The 21,025-nt window shown below is 42.4% G+C and overlaps 1 protein-coding gene across 2 annotated transcripts in view; it reads right to left on the minus strand.

Annotated features, from left to right (window-relative positions):
- Positions 1 to 21,025, minus strand: part of Ido2 (indoleamine 2,3-dioxygenase 2) — a 51,005-nt gene that overhangs the window by 14,112 nt on the left and 15,868 nt on the right. For both annotated transcript variants that reach the window (XM_020182487.2, XM_074054615.1), the window contains exons 3-7: positions 14,652 to 14,771; positions 11,843 to 11,961; positions 10,083 to 10,097; positions 8,426 to 8,525; positions 6,456 to 6,573 (exon numbers count right to left, since the gene is read on the minus strand). In XM_020182487.2, coding sequence (XP_020038076.2) covers positions 6,456 to 6,573; positions 8,426 to 8,525; positions 10,083 to 10,097; positions 11,843 to 11,961; positions 14,652 to 14,771 — 472 coding nt within the window. The remainder of the gene's footprint in view (positions 1 to 6,455; positions 6,574 to 8,425; positions 8,526 to 10,082; positions 10,098 to 11,842; positions 11,962 to 14,651; positions 14,772 to 21,025) is intronic.

The following is a 21,025-nucleotide window of genomic DNA, read 5'->3' on the forward strand; positions in this document are numbered from 1 at the left end:
GGAAGGGGGCAGAGATGGTGTGGGTGTAAGGCTATTAGGAATTGTCACAATAAATATCCCCTGTACAACGAATACATACAATAAAAATGAAAAAATAAAATTTGAATTAAAAATATAGAATGAACTCAAGACCTTGTACTTGCTAGGCTGCTTGAGCCACTCTCCCAACCGTTTCTGCATGGGTTATTTTTGAGACAGCATCTCACTTTATCCTGGACTGGCCTGGACTTTGATCCTCCTATTTATGCTTCCTATGTAGCTGAGATGACAGGCATGTGCCACCAAACCCAACCATTTGTTGAAATGGGGTCTCATGGGGGGGGAGAGGGAGGGGGTGGAGTGGGTGGTAAGGGAGGGGGTGGGGGCAGGGGGGAGAAATGAACCAAGCCTTGTACGCACATATGAATAATAAAAGAAAAATGAAAAAAAAAAAAAAAGAAATGGGGTCTCATGAACCTTTTGTCTAACTAAGCTGGCCTTGAACCATGACCAAAATGATCTCTGCTTCCCAAATAGCTAGGATTACAGGCTTCGGCCCCTGTGGCTAGCAACAAGATGTATAAGGAAAAAGTATGTTTTTCTCCTTCTCCTGTTCCCAAATTCCTCCCCTCAACAGTTTTATTGGCTTCTTCTTCTATAAAATATTTTATGTAGAATATTTTCTGGTTATGGGTAAGGCTTCAAAACCTTACATTTGACCCTTCTCAAGGAAGAAAAAAACCCTTAATCTCTAAAGCTATCAGTACATTTTGGGACATCATCTTCACACAAGTGGACCCTAATGTATCTAGCAGGGTTTGGGGTTACCTTTTGCTTTACTGTTTTACCAAACAGCAGTATTGTGAGTCTCCTCCCAGCAGCAAGAAACCAATGCTTCAAATCTGAGAACATCATTGCAAAAGATAGCAAGTCTCCAAGCAAATTTAACATCCTTGCCCAGTATTCCCTTTCTACTTTGAAAACCAACCAATCAATAAAGCAGAACTTAATCATGTCTGCATAGATAAACCACTACATCTAGATAGATAGATCTTTGACAAAGCATCACAATTTTGTTTTATTATCCAGTCTTTAAATCACATGTATGCCTTTGACACCTCCTTCCGCCTATTACTGGAACCCAGCGTGTCTTTTGTCCTCTCTCTTAGCGTCTCTTATTCCTCTCTTCTGTTCTGTACTTCATTTCTTCCCCTCCCAGATTTGATCAAAGGTTGAAGCAGTTCTTTGTCTCAGGGTGAGACCAGGGCTCTTCCAGAAGAAACTTCTGGGCTGCCATCTAAGTGGGAGTTAACTAGGCAAAGGGTAAGTAGGAACGAGTGTTTGATCAGAGGGAACAGCAATTACACAGGCCTGGAAATGAAAGAAATCAGATTCTTTTCAGGAACTGACAGCTAGTATCAAAAACAAAGACTGAAGAGAAACATGGTGGCAAAGTAAGATAGAGACAGCCTACGTCCTGCAAAAGTTGTTTAGAATGCTAGATAAACTAGCACTGTTCAGTAGAAATACACTGTGATTTACAAGTGTTATTTATTTGTTTAGGCAGTGTTAGGGTTTGAGCTCAAGGCCTTGTGCTTGCTAGACAAGTGCTCTACAACTTCAGCCACACCTTCAGCCCCTTTTTGCTTTGGTCATTTTTCTGCGTAGGGTCTCCCGTTTTTGTCCAGGGCTGGCTTTAGACTATGATTATCCTCCTATCTAGAATTACAGGCATAAACCACCCCACCTGACAAGCATAATATCTAATATCTAATATCTATCTATTAGTAACATTTTAAGAAGGAAAACTTGGCAAATTTGATGTCAATAATATTTATATAATTTAATCACAACAGCCAAAGTATTATTTTAATTTGTAATCAGTATGAACATTATTAATGAGGTTTCAGGGTTTTTTTGTTTTTGTTTTTTTCAGTATTGGGGCTTGAACTCGGGGCCTACACTTTGAGCCATTCTACCAGTCCTTTTTTGTGAAGGATTTTTTTCAAGATAAGGTCTCATGACCTATTTTCCCCAACTGGCTTTGAACTGCAATCCTCCTGATCTCTGCCTCCTGAGTAGCTAGGATTACAGGCGTGGGCCACCAGTGCCCAGCTTCTAAGGTGTTTATGGGGCTCATAAACATGGGGCTCAGTGTGCTATTTCTATATATGCACAGAGCATGCACTGATCAAATCCAACCTACCTTTATCCACTTTCCACCCTACCCTTTCCCGACTTTTAGTAATCGCTATTCCACATTCAGGTTGACTGTTTGGGTGTGCTAAATTTTCAACAGTTAAGTACACTGACTCCCCAATCATCCTGAACACTTCACGTGTTCAAATGCCTTGTGTGTTTAGAGGTCACCAAAAGAGACTGGGCCATCACACACTGAAGAATCTTAAAAGGATGTAATCTAATTTGTACTTTAAAAGCTTCTTTGGATGATGGATTAGATTAGGTGAAAGTAGATCTGAACAGGATTTGGAAAAGCTACTATAGAAGTCCAGGCAAGGAATAACTTTGGAAACAAGTGAGAAACAGATGAAAATGATGTTTAAAAAGAATAGAGTGTGGCGATGAGTGCTGTTGTACTTCCCATCCTTCCACTGAAAATGACCAGAAGCTCTGGCCATGAAAGCATCAAGAGCTATGAAAGCAGCAAAAAACTGCCAAGAAAAACCTCAGGGAAAACAGGAACCCAGCAGCAGAGCCGCTTTGTCCCCAGAATCATTTGCCAGTTCTGGTACACTTGGGCTTGGTTTTAGTGGCTTCTCTGCATCATGGGGCCAGAAGTAAGGACTTGGTTCTAACTGTGGTGACAAATTTCACACAATACCCTTCTCACATTAGCTGGAATCTCCAAGTGCCAATACCCTCTTTTTCTGTGTGAACCCGCACTGTGCCCAAAGGAGACAAAATGAAAGTTACATTGGTACAGAACAAACAAAATTTTAAAAAAAAATCTGTCTCCGAAAAGTTGTGACCATATTTTGCACATCTGTAGCCGAAGTGCCTGACTGGCACATGGGCCCTCATTTACCAAATTTAATTCAAGATGGCCCAGGATTTTAGATCCTCAGGAGCCAGAATGAACCAAATACAAATATTCCTTTACCCTAGTCCTTACAAACTGCTTACAAATGATGTTTATGAATAATCAACATTACTTAGTAAAAAAATCAACCCTGAGAACCAATGGAAAAAAAGAAAGAAGACAGAAGCCACCAACAAACCAAGGAAGATAGACTGATACAGCAGTCAAAAGAAAAAAGATGAACTGGCAGCTAACATCCCAACAGTGACAATGGAAAACAGAAGATATTGTATTGAATGCATTCAATATTGAAAAGAAATGAGTTGCTAGCAAAAATATCATTCAGAAATGCAATATGGTAAATTTTAGATGACAAAGTTAACATCAGCAGGCATTTACTATGAAAATCCAAAAGGATGTACTTCAGCCAAATAAGTGAAGAGCAAAGAAGGTTGTAAATGTACAAGCTAATCCAAGTTAATCTTCACCATGTAAAATGATCAATGACAATGATAGACTTCTATGTAGTTTTGTTGTGTGACATGTAATTTAAATTCTTCCCATGTCCTTAAGCAGTGAGGATTTATAAAAATCCTCAATGCTGTGGGAGTTGCTTTTGTGTGTTTGTGTAGATGAATATTTCAGATCTGATGCATACACATTACAAAACTGAATTTAAGGTAAGTGACTTTGGCGCTTGGATATATTCAGACTACTGTGTGTAACTAACCCCTGAGTGAAGATAAACTTTACTAGAATGACCTTTTATTGTATGGAACTTAACAGAGAAGAATTCCAGTATTAATTATTTTCCAACTGGTTTTAGACAAAATAAGGTCATAAACAGAAACGGAAAATTCCTTTGTCTATGTTAAGGGAACGAATCAGAAGAGAAGAGCAGGAAAAGTTCACACTAAAGCTAGCCCACTTTCCTCCTTAGAAAATCTAATTTTAACACACATTCCAAATTGTTAGAAGGAAACATTTTGACTACTCTTTACTATTAAAAGAAAAAATTTTAAAGCCACCAGTGAGTCAAGCAGAAGCCAGAAATTCTGTTGACTTAGAAGCAAATAAAAACAAAAACCTACATGGCTTTTTGGAGAGAAAAAATATCCCTTAACCTTTCTAAGTGGAAAAGTCCCTCTTCAGGGACAGAAACTGTCAAATATGCTACAAATATGACTCTAAACAATCTGAATGTTTAAAACTCTGAAAATAGTTTAGCTTCTCAATGGACCCCAAAGCTCACACTAGGTACAGGCAATTAAATCACCAATTCAAAAAAAAGAGCTAGACAGAGATCCCGAAGATTACTTAGTGCTGACCCTGACAATGGTGTGTTGACATGGCTGTGGTTGATATTTTTAGTACCATCATGGACTTAAAATAGCTTTATGGGCAGTCATGACTGATTATGTAAACAGAGCAATTGCTTTTACTTTAAGGTCAGTAGTGAGCACTGTGTGCAACTGGGCAGAACTCCGCAGAGGCCTGGCATCTCTGGTTGAAGTATGGTGGCTCTCTGACATGTCAAATGCAATTCACGAAGACCATCTTCCCCTGTGCTGTGAGCATGAGCAGGTCTACCTGCCAGGAAGGAAATATTTACAGAAGAAGACGGTAGGGCACACGATGCTTGCTTAAGGTGGGATCTGAAAGAAACCATTGCTTGGTAAAAAGTCTTTCTAAGGACTGAAAGCAGAGGGAAGAAGTCCAGCCAAGCTCCATTTATCATGCAGAAGAAAGTTAACAACCATAAACCAGAGACAAGGCTTAGAAAATCTGTGTGATTCCTCAAACCTTACCACTTCTAATATTTGTTTTTATTTTTATAACTAAAGTTTTATGGTTGCTATGGCAGCAGAACCAACCACTCTCAACTGGGTAGCATTCTATTCCATTGGTGGGGAATTTGTGAGGGTTGGTGGCAATGGCTTGTCTCAGCTCCACAGTGTTTTGGGGCCTCAGTCAGGAAGACCTGAAGACTAAAGAGACTTGAGGCTGGAGCCTAGAGTCACCTGAGGGCTTATCCACTCCCAAGTCAGGTGCCAAGCTGAGCACCTCACTGTGTGGCTTTCCTTTGTCACTCATAACTTAGTGGCCTCCAGGATGCTGGAGTTTGTGCATGATGTATCTCAAGGGCCCTGCCTTTTCTAGCCTTGCTTCAGAAGTCACGTACTATTTCCACTATTACATTCTATTGGTTACGGCCTTTTAAACAAATTCTGACTGTGTGGGAAAACTTGTCTTTGTAGGAAGTAGGAAAAGTATCCCTGGAGCCTCCCAGGCCATCAGACCTCCTCAAGAGATAAGGGTAACAACAGAGAGTTGTTCTGGACTTACAAAGTGACTGGAAATTAGCACTAGGGAAGCCTGTATTAGGCACCATGTATGCAATTTACTGTGCCATGCACCGTGACGTGGGGAATTTCCCATGACCTTCTCAGACTGCTCATTGTGCTATAAAGGCCTGGGAGGCACTTTTGATATGGGGCTTTGGGGAAGCTCAAATACATTTCACTAACCAGGGGAGCTTGAGTGGCAGGAGGCCTCCTGATGTGATCACGAGGACATTAAATTTCAAATGCAATGAAATGGTGCAAAATGTAGAATGGGAGAGTTGATGGGAAATAACACACAATCCTGTGACTTCGGGTGGATTTCTGAGATGGCCAAAAAGTGAATTCACTTAACACAAGACGTTGCAGCTTGGCACCACTCCCCACCCTCTCCTATCCTGTTGTCAGTCAATGCTGTCTTTTGCCAGAATCTGTCTCTCTTTCAGTAAAGCAGAATTCAAGGAAACAGGTACTTCGACTCTGCTTTTCCCTGGAAATGGAGCAGAGGAGGCTTCTCCCAAGCCTTTCTTAAATACTCAAAAAGCATGCTTTTTAGATTGGTCTGATAGCAGAATTGAAGACGTGCCAGACATCAGACACCAAACACAGCAACCAGAACAAGGGGCAACCCATGCAGGAAGGGCAAGACACTTAGCTGGCGCCTCTGACAACTCCTGCTTGCCCTGGCCTCACAGGATCTAAAGCCAAGGCCAATCATGTCAGGGACCAGTTGAGGAAGTGTGAAGATAAACTCCACCATCGGAATCCTGTCAGGCAGCGGCCTCACATTGCAGGGTGGAGTACACAGTACCTCCTCCCAAGCTTCAGCAAGACCAAAGAATTACCTGGACCCTGAAAAAAGGAAACTATTCCAGTCATGGATAAAATATAAAGAAGGGCAAACCTGTAAAGGTATCTTTACACACTGAGAAACTCTCTGGTGGTGTGAGGTACAAATTACCTTAAAACAAAGATGATACACCACTGCCACCTTGTGGAACGACACATCATCCATTTAGGATGGGCCCAACCTCCAGGCCCTTTTCCCCAGCAGCCCTTGACCTGACCCCAGGCATCTTTCATGAGCATCCTACCATGCATTTGTCCTAAGGCTCTGGTGACATCCTCAATGGAGAGTCTCAGTAGCTGCAGGGCATGGAGCAGGACGTCCTGGTTGAGCTGCAGGAGGGCACTCACTGCCAGAGCAAGGGCCTGGGGATGAGAGTCAATGTCTATGGAGATGGGAAGCCAGGGGAGGGCACCCCCAACTGCTGGACTGAGCACTCTTAAATTAAACCAGGCCTGCCTTGAGGCCCACCTGAAGGTGGGGACCTCTCTGGGTGCCTCCCAGGTGGAACGCTGGTCAGGCTTTTCTGGATCTTTCTACTGGTTGCTACTTCTTGAACGCTATTATTTTTCCCCTTTGTTTTCCTGGATTTATTGTACGTTGTTATCATTTCTATTTCTGCATCTCCAGCTATGGCCTCCTCACGCCCTTCAAAGCTCTTTTTTGTTGTTATTGCTGTTATTTTTGATGGTACTGGGGATTGAACCTGGGGCCTCCCGCTTGCTAAGCACAGGCTCTATACCACTTGAGCCAGGTCCTCAGTCCTCCAAGCTGTCTCATGAAGCCTCAGGCGATTCTAAAGACACTCCTGTACCAGAGCCTCCTCTGCTGCAAAACCTTCCTTGACGTAGAGGAGTCTCTTTCTTAATGGAACTACTTTAATTATGTTTGGAAGGGGACTATATAATTTTGCATATTCCGGTGGACTATGCCTAAGAAAAAGTGGTCATATGGTTTTGCCTTTTTTGGGTTTTTAGCCTGCTGGAGACGGACCAGGGCCTTGAATGTGCTGCTCTACCTTGAGATACAGCCCCTGGCAACAGCCTGTAGTTTATAATAGCTATGCTAGGCGTGGCCACCCTTCTGAGGACACAGTAGGCATTCAGTATATGCTCACAGGGAAAGCTGTGAAGAAAGGCATAAATCTAAGTTAAATTTGCCTTTACGTAAAACATAAATGCTCTGACTGATCTGATCGTGGTCTGTTCCACTATCTTTTGTTTTATATCCAACCTTTCAGGTACTTGTTTGACCCTTGACAACATTCAAGTTTGCAACTCCAAGAAGTAGTTTTCTCTGCCAGGAAGATCTTGTTCTCTCTCTCTCTCTCTCTCTCTCTCCCCGCCCCTTTGTCTCATCTGTGTGTCTCCTGTCTCTCTCTGTTGTCTGTATGTCTCTTGTCTCTGTCTTACTCTCTGTCTCTCTCTTGTCCATGTCTTTCTCTGTTTCTCTCTCTGTGTCTTTCTTGTCCGTGTGTCTTTCTCTGCTGTCTGTATCTCTCATCTTTATTGTCTCTGTCTTACTCTCATTCTCTCTCTTGTCTGTCTCTCTCTGGTTCTGTCTCTGTCTCTGTTTCTGTTTCTGTCTCTTCCCTCTCTCTTGCTCTGTTTCGGCCCCCCCCCCCGCCCCTTTTTTGTCTCTCACTCCCCCTTGCTTGCAGTTTCCCTCCTTCCTATACATCATTGAGGTTTTAACCCAGCTGTCATTTCCCTAGGGAGGTTTTGCCTGGGCCTTCACATCTGAGACAAGTGTCTCTTTTTTTTTTTTTGCAGCACTGGGGTTTGAACTCAGAGCATCACACTTGCTAGGCAGACATTATTACCACTTGAGTCACTCCACCAGCCCTTGGTCTTTCAAGTCTGGATTAGCTTTTAGCTGTCTTTTCATGAAACCCTGAATTTTCCTCCTTTCATCTGTCTTAGTCTGTCTTCCTCCCCTGGATCATGAGCTTCTAGGGCTGGGACCATTTCTGTCTTGTACACCCAGATACCCCATTTCTAGAACAATGCCTGTGTGTGTTGGTAGAGAAATGATCCACTCCAAGTTTTATAGTAGTTGAAAAACGGGAGCGATCTCTTTCTCAGACTAGAACTAAGTAGGGTGAAGTCTATGTTCACCTGTGCTGAGAAATTAATGGCAGGGTCAGGAGCAGGATGGAAAGAAAGCACAGACTGGCTCTCACTTAAGAGAAAAAAGTGGTGTGAAATGAGAAGCTACCTTAATCCCAGGTGCAGCTACCTTCTCCACCAAAACCGTCACCAGAATGAAGCCACGCAAGCTCTCTCCCCCAGGAAATGAGACGATGGTCTCCAGGTTACTTGGGAAGGGAAAGGTCACATGGTTAGAGATATGGAGGAGACTGTGCTGTGAGCTCTCACTGCCCACAGATCCTCACTGAGTTAGACAGCAGCAGGAGGAGCCAAAAAGCAACTTCCTCTCCATAACACAGCCATGGGGTGAACATTGACCTTCAGCAGCACTCAGGGAGGAAGAACACATCTGTCAAGTCGAAGGTCGCCTAACCAAACACTCTCTAAGTCTAGCTCTCACTGATGGTCCTAGACCCTTGCTCTAGTGGAACGGGCAGCTGAAATATGGCGCTCAGTTCTTAGCAACAGAAGTGCTGATGCCTCAAGACCAACCACATCATTGTTGTATGAAGCCAGAGTTGTGGCTGGAGTGATGAAAGCTAAGTCCATGCTCCCTTTTACAGATACAGCTTCTCTTAGGTCATGTAGCAGGCTAGTCACAGGACCAGATCAGGGGTAGTTTCACAACTCTGGCTAGTACTTCTTTGTAACTTTTGGTTTGTTTTGTTTTGGGACAGGGTCTCCCTGTAGGGCCCAGGCTGGGCTGGAACTTGAAATCCTCTTGCCTCTGCCTGCTGGGATTTCAGGTATGCACCACCATACCTGGCCAGTGTCCCTTTTAATCTTTCATTAAATGCTTGTCTAGTAGAGTGAAAGGTGGAAGTTTTTTTTTTAATGGCCTGTTGTTCTTTAAATGAATTTGACTGTTTCAGAAGTAGAAGCAGTCTACAAAACTTAAAAAGTTAACCCCATATATCACTTTGCCTCCAATATTTTATGCATGAGAAAAGCTGAGAAACAATCCTAAACAGAAGAAAGCAAAAATAAATTAGGAATTTCTTCATTTCAGCAGAGGTACGTTAAGGCTGGTTGGTAGAGTGGCTCAAGCAGTAAGAGCACCTGCCTAGCAAGCGCCAGGCCCTGAGTTCAAACCCCAGTGCCAATAAACAAAAAAATAGCAGAGATACGTTACCTTGGGGAGCGATGTCTTCATCTTTCACCTCCCTTCCTCACCTCCTGGGCCTCAGCTTGGACAGTGGACCCCTTAGTGGAGCTGAGGTTCAGTGATGGGAGAGGCAACAGTGGCTTCGAGGCCAGCTTTCTTTCCAGGGAAGGTGGAACCTAAGAACGTCTGGACCACACCTGCCCAGAAGCTCCAGTCCATGTAATGATAAGGCATTTCAAGGATTCTTCTGGGTGTCTACAACACGATTGGCCCTTCCTGGGAGTTATTGTGAGATAAATCTCTTTTGGACCATTAAGCCTCAAAGAATCACAGAGATCTGGGGGACTTTTGTTGTTTCCTTGTGTTGCACTTTGTTTTATTCTGCACAGGTTAGAAAACATAGTAAAGAAAACAAATTCCCTTACCACTACAAGGGAAAATCAGCTGACTACCACTCTATTAATTTGGGGCACATTTCCTTCTTGCCTTTTTCATGCATTTTTGTACAATTGATATTATACTAGCCATACAAGTTGGTAAGGTTTCCTTTTTGTTTTATTGTAAGCTTTTAAATTTAGCATGAATTTTCAAAATGAGTAAAAGATTTCTGATGACTTACCTGATTTCCAGGGGTCTAGGAAATTTCAGTTATTGGTAACCACCAAGAGAAAAAGAGAATGAAAAGAACAACTCAGTTTGTGAATCAGATATACCCCCCTAGGGTCACATATATCCAGGCACACACTCAGACACACACATCCACATATACCTTGATGTCACAGGGTGTGACTGCACCATTAGCCACTATAAGATAAAGATTGAGCCAAATCTCAACTCACATCTCAGTCCCAGAATATATGGCTGTGGCTATCTCAGTAAATTATTTTATATGTCCTTATTTGCCATAAGCCCATGTTTGCATTAGTTCTTCTACTCTCACCCATCTTTCAGGATGGACCTTACATCAATCTCTGCTCCTCACTGTGCTGTTTCCTAATTTTTAAAGCCTGCTTTGGTGCCATTTTCTTGAGATTCCAAAGGACATATAGTTTGTGCCATCCTTTGTCATTTGTCATGTGCTGCTTTGTCATAATATTTAACTACTTTGGGAAGGCTTAGTTTCTATTTCTTTCATTCTTCATAGCTCTTCATTCTCTGCTAGGCATATTAAAAGACTCTAAAAGCACTTGGGGACTCCAAGAACAGCTGGGGATCCCCAGGACTCTGACTGCATCACCAGGTCTTGCACTCTCACTCCCTAAGACTAGATTTCTGTTGTATTGTCAACTTGCCCATCCTAGTACAGCCACTTTTCCCAGCCTTCCCTCCTCTCTTCTTCGTTGAATCATAAATCCAGTTTATTCTACATTCAATACATTGACCAGCATAAGTCATGCAGATAAATTTATGATTTTACTCTACCCAAATGCTAAGCCACATCTAATAGCACTAAAAATAGTGCTTACTATTTTATTAAAGTGTGATTAATAACTCTAGAAAACAGAAAGTCCCAGGGCTCAGAGGTCTTTAGAGAGATGACATGGCCCATTTTCACTCCTTCCATGGGCTTGTAAATTAGTTTTAGAAGTTAAGCTATGTGTTAAGTATTTACTCCTTTACAGTAGCTTCTTATCTCCTCAGTAATCCCATGATTACCCATAACCAATATGCAAGAAAAGTTCTTTCTCATATCTAGCCCAATGTCTCTTTGGCTGTTTTAATAGGTCACAAAGCAAGTGAATGTTTTGCATGTATAGCCTGCAATAAATTTGGCTGTGAAAATGAATTCAAAGGGAAATTTAACACTTTCCTTCCCCACCCCATTCTTACTATTGGATTTCTTCTGTCCTAAAACTCCTATTTCCTCAAAAGACAAATGTTTAACTTCCCAGCACAACTGTCAAAGAGGATGGAAACCAGATGGAACAGATGGCATTAATCAGATTCTCAGCCCAACATACCTAGCTCTCCTACTCATAAACCCATATAGCCATTCATTTATGGTGGGAATGAGCCCTCATTGAAACCCCCAGTCCTAACTTAACTTGAACGGAGGGCAAATTAGGAATACACGGTTTGATGAGAAAGGAATGAGGTGTGACTATGCAAGATGGCAGTCAGGTTGAGAAACTCAGATGTGACATGGAAGCAACAAGAAAAAGTGCATTTTCAGAATGGATTTGAGATCTGAGATGTTTAAATGTGTGTTCAAACTCTCTTTCTCCAGAACCATAAAGAAAATAATAACAATGAACATCCCTACTTATAAAATAGTTGAAAAAGCCTGAACCTCTATTGAGGGGAGAGCTGAAGACACAAGACTGCCCCTTATTGACTTTCAGATCTGTTCAAATTCTAGGCTTTCTCTCACTTCCTTACCCTTCTGGGTTCCTTTTAGTCCAGTTGCTTAGCACCAAGTCCACGTGGGTCAAAATGGGAGGGAGCCCCAAGTTCTTGGAGATTTCCACAAAGGGAATGGCAAGATTTCTTGGCAGCACCTTTGAGATATGAATCCAGACAGTTAGCATATTCTAGAAAGGACAGGACAGAGGACATAACCATGGCTGTTTTGTTCCAGCTATCCTGTGATAGATAAGTGGCTGGGGAAGCAACCTTGAATTCCCTGAGTGAGCCATATCCACGCACGTCATACAACCTTCTGGGAACGACCAGTGGAAATGTCGTTTCTGAGAGCACACTGCAATGTATGTGACAATTACACAGATGGAACACACACAAACACATACAGTCCCAATAACCCATGAAAACTGTGTGAAGAAGAGCTCACCAAAATGCTGAAGGATAAAGTGGAGCTGAGGAGACCTGTTCAGTGTGTGTGTGTGTATATGTGTATACAGGTGTATGTACGTGCATGTGTGTGTATGAGCATGTGTGTGGGTATGTTTACTGGTGTATATGCATGCGTATCTGTGTATGGGTGTATGCATGCATGTGGGTATAAGTGTGTGCACATGTGTATGTATGCATACGTAAGTGTATACACATATGTTTGCATTTGTGCATGCACATGTGTACATGTGTGTGCATGTGTGCACCCATTGTGAGTGTGTGAATCCTGGACATTAGCACCCTAGGAGAATGAGAAGGATAGAACACCTCAGCCTGCACCCAACTGACTCTGTGGGTCACTTTGCAAGTCGAATCCTGTAACAACTTCAAGTTAACCAGTTCCACTGACCCCATTCAGCCTCTTTTGTCTCTTCTGATTCACTGGACAACTTTTTATAGTTCAGCCTGCACTTTGGGACCTAGAACACACAGATCCACCATCCTGGTGTAATACCACTGAGAGGCTGCCTGCTCCCTCACACTCAGAGCACCCTTCAAGTCACAGGCCCTGTCCCCATCCCACCCTTTCAGATGCTCATCTTTGGACTGTCTCTTGAGCAGATGCCCACAGAGCCTTATTCCTAGGGGGCTCTAGCCCTGCCAAAGGCCGAATTAGTCTAGATTTTTAAAAAACAAACATTCATATGCTCCCCACCACCTGTGCACTCTCTCTCTCTCTCTCTCTCTCTCTCCCTCTCTCTCTCTCTCTCTCTCCATGCTGAGGCTGGATCCCCGGGCCTTGTGCTGTGTGCCAGTCCTCTTTTCTTTTAAATAGAAATATCTATAAAAGAAGCTCCACTTCTGCAATTTACTTTTTGCCTTTGATTTTTAGATGGCTTTGGAGCAGAACTGTTTTGTAAGTAGGAAACAGAGATGAGCTTTAAAGAAATTAGACCTTAGGAGGCATGGGGAGGATGGGGAGAAGTGAGCTTAGCTGAGAAGTGAGCAGTGGAGAGACACAGGGAGAACAAGCCTGGCCAGAGGCAGGGTAGGGACAGGTGAGGAGCTCACTCAGGAGCTGGAACTGCATGGGTCCAGGTCAGGGCTGGAGACTACACCCCTCCCCTTTCCTCCCCAGACATAGGATAATGGTTGAGGGGGCAGATGGCACAGGGGACTCACTGGGATGTCATCTTATGTGCCTGGATTTCACACTTCGGTTCTTAAAATGAGACGTGTAGCCATATAAAATGTGGGGCAGCTCTGCATGGTCCTTGTCCCTCAGTGTGGGATCAGTCAGGCAAAGAAAACAGCCATGGGCTGCCCACTTAACCATGGAGCTCCACAGGGATGACTAGCTTCCTGGTGTCTGGGAAAGGTACATTTATAAAAGATGAAGAGATGTGCTGGCTCATGCCTGTGATCCCAGGTACTTTGGAAGGCTGAGACTGGGGAGATCATGATTTAAGGCCATCCCAGGCAAAAAAGTTTACAAAGCCTCATCTCTGTGGAAAAAAGTTGAGTGTGGTGTTGAGGGAGATAGAAATTAGCAAAACTTTGGGACTTTTAAAACTGTATGGCTTAATTTAGAACACCATAAATTTTGACCCCTTCCTCCCTTTTCTTAAGTTCAACAGGTCTCATTTTTCCTTTTTACACATGAGTACGTAATATTTCTACCATATTCACCCTCCTACATCCTTTCTTTATATCCTCACCCTCCCACTGATACCAACCCCCAGACAGGACCTGTTTTACCATTCTGTCTTCTTTAAAAAACAAAAAAAGACATTTTACTTTAAGATAGCTATACAGACAGTTTCATTATGACATTTCCATGTATATATGTAGTGTATCCCAAATTCATTCATCCCCTCCATTTTTCTTTTTAAGTTCAATGGGTTTAAAAATTCTATATTCATTCTTGTATAGAAAGTACATCACCCATATTCACTTTCTCTGCTTCCTTCTTGTACATGTATTGTTCTTAAGTCAATGTAATCCCTTCCACTGCACTTCCTCACCCCTTTCCCCCATCCTGTGTTAGTCATCAATTTTCAGTATCTTTCATTGTGCCTCATTCCTACACAGATGTGATGAATTTCATTATTATTGGCTATCTTTCCTTCCTTCTTTTCTTCCTCCCTTGGCCTCCTTTGAAGGAATACTCTCAAACACTAATAAGAGTGTGAATGGCTGTCGATCTAAGAGAAAATGAGCTTTTTTGCAGGGGAAAAAAAAAAGTTCTTCATTAAAGTGGGCCCTTCCCCATTCTTGAACGAATAGCTGGGAAAACAGCAAGGCACTCCCCGCTAAACAGTGAAGATCCAAGCAGTGTGGATTATTACAGGAGCAGGGACGTTCGGAATCACAGGCCAGGCGTCTCTTTGCCCCTTACCTCCGCAGGCTGTGTCTCTCCTTCCTGCCAGACATACCCCATGGTAATAGAGCTCAGGACCAAGTGGGCCAGGCGCTGCTCCCGGTAACTATTTAGGAACTGGAGGTCCAGGAGGGGCATCTGGTCAAAAGAAGTCCTAAAGATTAGTAGTTCAAAGGTTGGGATGGGGACAAGGGACTCAGAGCCTTCACACAAGTGGGTGATCACCAGATCCCAGGATGCCACAGTGGGAGGTGGCTCACTTGATCTCCTTCAAGAGGTACCTTGTCCCCAGCCCCCACACACCTGAGGCCCAGCTTGTCCCCAGCTTGTGCCAGGCACTGAGGCCACCGCTGGGTGAGTGCTGTGGAATAATTACCTCCCAGAATGGAGATCACTTATTACATATGAGTTTCTCCCTATAACTTACAGTCCTGGTTTACCAACGCCTTCTGCTTGCTGGGTTTCACTTAGCCCTGTCACAGCATGAATAAAACGAGGCCCACTGGTGTCAGAAATGGGACAGAGAGGTAGCTGAGCTGGCCAAAGGTTTGTTGAGCCCTGTTTGAAAGCTCTGGCGACAGTGGCCTTAGCCGGGTCTTTCCACCCCGTCCTTCCTCATGCTCAGAACCAGGAACCAACAGCACATTGCATTTACCATGGTTGAAAGGAGCGTCCTGTGCTGAAGTTAGGTTATCGTGACAGCCCTGCCCAAACAAATCTACCACGTCCTCAGTTTCGCCTGGGGCTGGGCTGCCTGTCAGGTGGACATCAGCTCTGGTCCTGCTCCCTACCGGCTGCAGTCACAGCTCTTCCCCGAGCGGTGGCAGTGGCGGGGATCTTGGCTTTCCTTTGGGGTTGCGGGCTCAGCCCTGCCACGTGGCTCTGCAGCGCCAGCCTCTGCCGCTAGAGGGCAGGCTGTGCCGCCGGCGCGCGCCGCGCGGTCCTCGGGCTCCGGATGCAGACAGCGCCAGGCTGCGGTGCGTACCCCTGGCTGCGCTCCCAGGGACCCGGGCGCTCCGCGACTGAGGCTGCTCGTGCTGGACCTGCCCGCGCAGGATCGTGCACATACTGCTTCCTTAGTATTTGTTGTAAGCTCTCTTTAGCTGACAGGGAGGCTGGGTTGAGGACACTTAGCTACAACACAAGCATAGCAGCCAGCACCTACCTAGCTGAATGGTTGTGTCTTTAGTCACAAGTCATTTTGCAGGGGCCAACCTTGGTGTACTTAAGACTGGCTGCTATTAACTTTTCCTAATACAGGTCTCACTTTCCAACTCCACCGAGCTTCTGTGGAAGAATGAGTCTTCTTAAAATATGTTCATTTAGAAGTTTATTGAAAATAGTTTCTGCTGGGTATTGAGGGGGTGGCGGGAGAGGGAGGGGGCGGAGTGGGTGGTAAGGGAGGGGGTGGGGGCAGGGGGGAGAAATGACCCAAGCCTTGTATGCACATGTGAATAATAAAAAAAAAAAGTTTGTTGTAAAAATATCAAATACAGATCTGTACATCTGAAGTACATGAATATACTTTATAGGTAGGAAATGGTTTTGATTAGCATTGCTATCACTCCTGGGATGCAATCATCAGTAAAAGTATAGTGGGTTGGCCAGATGCGGTGATGCGTGTCTGAAATCCCAGCACATTGGAAGCTGCAATATCTCGCGTTCAAGGCCAGCCAGGGCTACATAGGGAAACCTTGTCTCCAAAAACCAAAAAAGTTTAGGGTGCCTACTTATCTTCTATATAGATCTATAAATTTTAAGCAGTGCAATCACATGGAATGTATATTATATATATTATATATAGCTACACTGTTAAACACTTCTTTTTTGTAAAGTACATAGCAAAGGCATATAGCAAGAGGCAGACACATATATTGTTATTTAATAGCTGAATGGTTTTCACTTATTTAACATCTATTTATTAACGGAAATTTAGGGAATTAGCTTATTTTTAAAATCTTTCTTGTTTACCTTATATTATCTTTTGCTATTACAATTGCCACAGCTTGTGTGCCCATCTTTGGCATTTTGAATGAGCATTTCTGCAAGATTAACCCAGAAGATGACATTGCTGTATCAAAGCATGCGCATATGTAAGAGCTAAATGGATATTGTGGAATTACTTGCAGAAAGAGCTCTCCTGACATGTGTTTCTCCCGCTACCTCTTGGTTAACATTATGCTAATATATTTTATTCCAATTCTTTGCTGAAGACAGACATTTCATTGCTTTGGTTTCATTTTTGGCTTGTCGGTGGGTGTTTTTGCAAGCTTCTCATGAATTCTAACATTTCTTTCTGTGACGTCATCGTTCACATCCTTTGCCTGTTTTTCCCCTCAGTTCGTTTTCTTATTGACTCAGTGGAACACATTCTGCATTATGGAGCCTAATCTCTGATAGAACTATTCTCCTTTTTCCCTACTTAATTACTTGCTTTTAGTTGTCTTGATGTTATCTAACAATTATTTGTGTTATGGCTGGACACATTGAAAACCTATCATTTGAGAGTTATTGTTGACACTTGCTTTTCACTCTCTCAAATGAATAAAATACAGATCATTTTTCATTTATTCCTAAGACAGTTTGTTCTGAATTGTTAATAAGTTTGAGCACACAATTTTCTCCTTATGACAGTGCACTAAAAACTTATTAACTGATATAAGTGAGATTGGAATGAAAACCAAGTACTCATTTGTGGATTTCTGTCACACCAGAAAGGGAAGGTCCTGCACCAGCTGACCTCTTGTCTTTCTTGATGATGGTCAACTCACATTTTGACAGTTTTCTGGCTCTTTGGGAGGACAATGGTATGTGCACTTTCCCTTTCAGAGCCAAACCTCAGTGTGAGGAGCTTTTGAGAAGTGGTATGAACATTTCGTTAGCCTCCACAGCTTGATGCAAGGCAAGATGCCTGCATTATATATTTATTGAACTTTTTGCAATGTTTCTCATAATTTCTTACACATTTGAAGTATTTTATGAATTTATATCAATGCATATGAATTAAATGCATGTAATTATCTATTTATAAGAATATATACAGATAAGCAACTTAACCCTTCACCCAGCTTAAGTAGTAGAATTTGGCCAAACTTACAGGGTCTTCTGGGTGCCTTGCACCGACAGTGTTGCCCCGCCCCCCTGCCTGCCCCTCAACATTGCTGAATGTTTTTATTCCGTATTTCCTTGCTGCTTCCAAACCATGCAAAAGTACATATGATCACTCTTCAGTGTACTATTTAGTTGGAATGACTTTGAACTTAACACAGTAGAATCATGCTGAATATATTCTATGATTTACTTTTCTTATTCAACACTTGGTTTTGAGATTCATCTGTATTATTGCATGAAGCTGCAAGTCACTCATTTTCTCAGTTATTTCATGATTTTGCTCATGATTAATAGTACTTTTACACCTCTTGATACACTCACTTTTATACCTTTTAGTGCCTAAGAAGCACTAAGGAATTTACATACACAGTGTGCATGCCTGTAATCTCAGCACTCAGGAGGCTGAGGCAGGAGGATGGACGGTGCAAGGCCACTCTGTGCTGCATAGTGTGGTCCAGGACAGCCTGGTCGGCACAACAAGACACTGCCTTAAAAAAAAGGGGGAAAAGAGAAAAGAATTCCCATACAATGATAAATAGCTTTTGAAAGACGTGGCCTCACCCACACAGCCCAAGAGAACTGCGTGGTTTGCATTGCTGCTAGTACCTGATAGTGTGAGCTTGTAATCATTTCCAGTTGTGTGGTTTTAACATTAACATGTTAATGCTATGCTCCATTATAGTTTTAATTCTCATTTTTCCAATTAATAACTCTCTTCCATGTGTCTATTGGTCATTTATGTTTCCTGTTCCGTGAACTGTCTCTTGAACACTTTGATACTTTGTGTAGTGTGCGTGTTTCTATGTGCATGCATATGTGGCATGCACATGTGTGAGTGTGCTTGTGGACACATATGTGTGCATGTGTGTGTGCACAGGTGTATGTGTGTGCAGCTGGGGGTTGAACCCAGGGCCTTGCACACCACGATTGAGCTAAACCCCCAGCCTCCGGTTGTCTTTCTTATTGTTTTTCAGGACTCCATGTTTTCAGGATACATTTTTTTTTCACTTTTACCTACAACATCCTCTCTCTGTTTGTGAAGTTTTTTTCTTTTCATTTTCTTTTGGCCTGTTTCCATGAGCACGTTTCAATGATAACAAGTTCTTTTAAAAATCCCAATATATGTCTTATTAGGAAACCCTTGCTTAGTCTTGGAACATAAAGTTAGTCCCCTAAATTTCCTCTGGAAGGTTTATAAATTCTGTCCTTTACATTTAGTTCTACTTTTGTTTGTGCTTACACAGTGGACACTTGGTGTTTTTTGCTCTGTGCCTCCTGTGTGGTCATCAGCCCCGGAACTGTTCCTCTCTCCCAACCCCAGCATCTCACATCTGTCATGTCTTAGGTTTCCAAAGACCGTGCGTCTGTATATAGGTTCGCTAGTAAGTTTTGGTCTCTCTTTCTTTGTGGCTGCCCCAATACAATCTAGTCTCAATTTCTATAGTTCTAGAATATATAACTGGTAAAGCAGATCTTTTTACCCAATGTTAAATATAAATTATTTTTCTTTTTCATTTGCTTTATAATACAGCATAGCAAACTGGCATGAATATACTTGACTTTTACAACTCTCTATGTCCTCAGTTTTAGTTTAAAAGAAATACGAAATTTTAACCTCATTTTCTTTCCTAGTCACATTATCAATGATTGTTCAGAATTGATTATAATTATAATCAAGTTTACTGATTTCAGTTTTTGGTAATGTTTCTGAAGTACTCATATTTCCCGAATTCCTTTATTCTGACTTATATTTTTTTCTGTTGGAATAATTCCTGAGCAATTGAGGCAAAGTGATTGCATGGTATACTTTCTTCTTGATTTGAGTGATAACTTATTTTACTTTTGCCATCACAGAGGAACAATACAATTCTGAATTTTAAATACATTTTCCCTCTAACTTTATAAATATTCCTAAATTGTCTTTTTTGAAAATATCAGTTTGCATTTGGGAAGAGTATGGGGACCAGTGGCAGGGGCAGGGGAATGAAGATGGTGACAGGAAAATGTCACAATGGAACCGTTTTGTGTGTGTGTGTGTGTGCAAATAAGATACACCAACAAAAAATATGTATATTGTTTTTTATTTTAACCTATTGTATTTGCTTACTCAGATTATTCCAGCTTGGCCATTGGAACCTCTTTCTGGTGGCCCTCTGAGCTCCATTTGACGTGTCCTCATCTTTTTCTGGGCACACCCTTCCTTTCTGGTAGTACAAGATGTTCTATGGTCTTCTGTGTTTTCTCTGCCCCAGATGCATAATCAGGGGTGTGGGTTCTTTTTGTTGGAAAGACTTGCTCAGTGTAATTGGGATCTCACTTCTTCTAGATCCTCCCAGTGGAGAAGTGTGTGTGTGTGTGTGTGTGTGTGTGTGTGTGTGTGTGAGCGCGTGCATGTGTAGACACACACATGCATACATTTATATATATGCACACAGAGTACCTGTACACCGTATGTTTTTATCGATTTATACATACGTGGACTTATACATAATATATTAGCATAAACATGACTTCATGCTGTTGTCTCCAACTCTAATCCAGTACTACAGGTTAACTCTGGCCTCTGGCTTCCATTGTTAATCTGTAACTTCTCTCTTTCACAGAGAAGCATCTTCTGCCATCTGTTTGTTTATTTGATCAACCCAACTCTATAGCTAAACAAATGCAAAATTGTTACTCTGCCCCTCACGAGAAACAAGATACATCCACTAGTGCAGTGATCCTGTCTAGTTTTTTTTCCTTCAGCCTTAAAGTCAAATTATTTTCCCAAGTAACTTAGGCCACTTCCTGTTTCCTAGTTGTCTTCACTGAGATTAGGCCATACATCTGTGGTTTTGTTAGATTCATTTGCACATTCTATGTTCCATCCTGTCATCTCTTACCATTCTGCCTTATTTTTAAAAATTTACAAACATGGACGTTCATGCTTTGTGACATAAAATCTGTAGGTTTTCAATGCATACAGTCACATACCCACCACTGAGGACAAACACTTTCATCATTTTAAAAGGTCCCCAGTGTATCTTTTTTGTAGCCAACTACTTTGTCCTCACCAATCCTTGATCTCTTTTCTGTGCTTATAGTTTTGCCTTTTCCAGAATGTCACATAAATGGAATCATACGATATGAAGGTTTGGGGGTCTTCCATTTAGTTAAGTGTATTTAAGGTTTGTTCATGCTGTGCACGAATCAGTACTCATTTATGTTTGACCCCTGGTGGTGTCCCGCCATGTATTCTAACACAGGGGATGCTTTAACTCCAGTTAGTCAATCCTCTGTAG

The sequence above is a fragment of the Castor canadensis genome, chromosome 14, assembly GCF_047511655.1.
Source record: "Castor canadensis chromosome 14, mCasCan1.hap1v2, whole genome shotgun sequence".
NCBI lineage: Eukaryota > Metazoa > Chordata > Mammalia > Rodentia > Castoridae > Castor > Castor canadensis.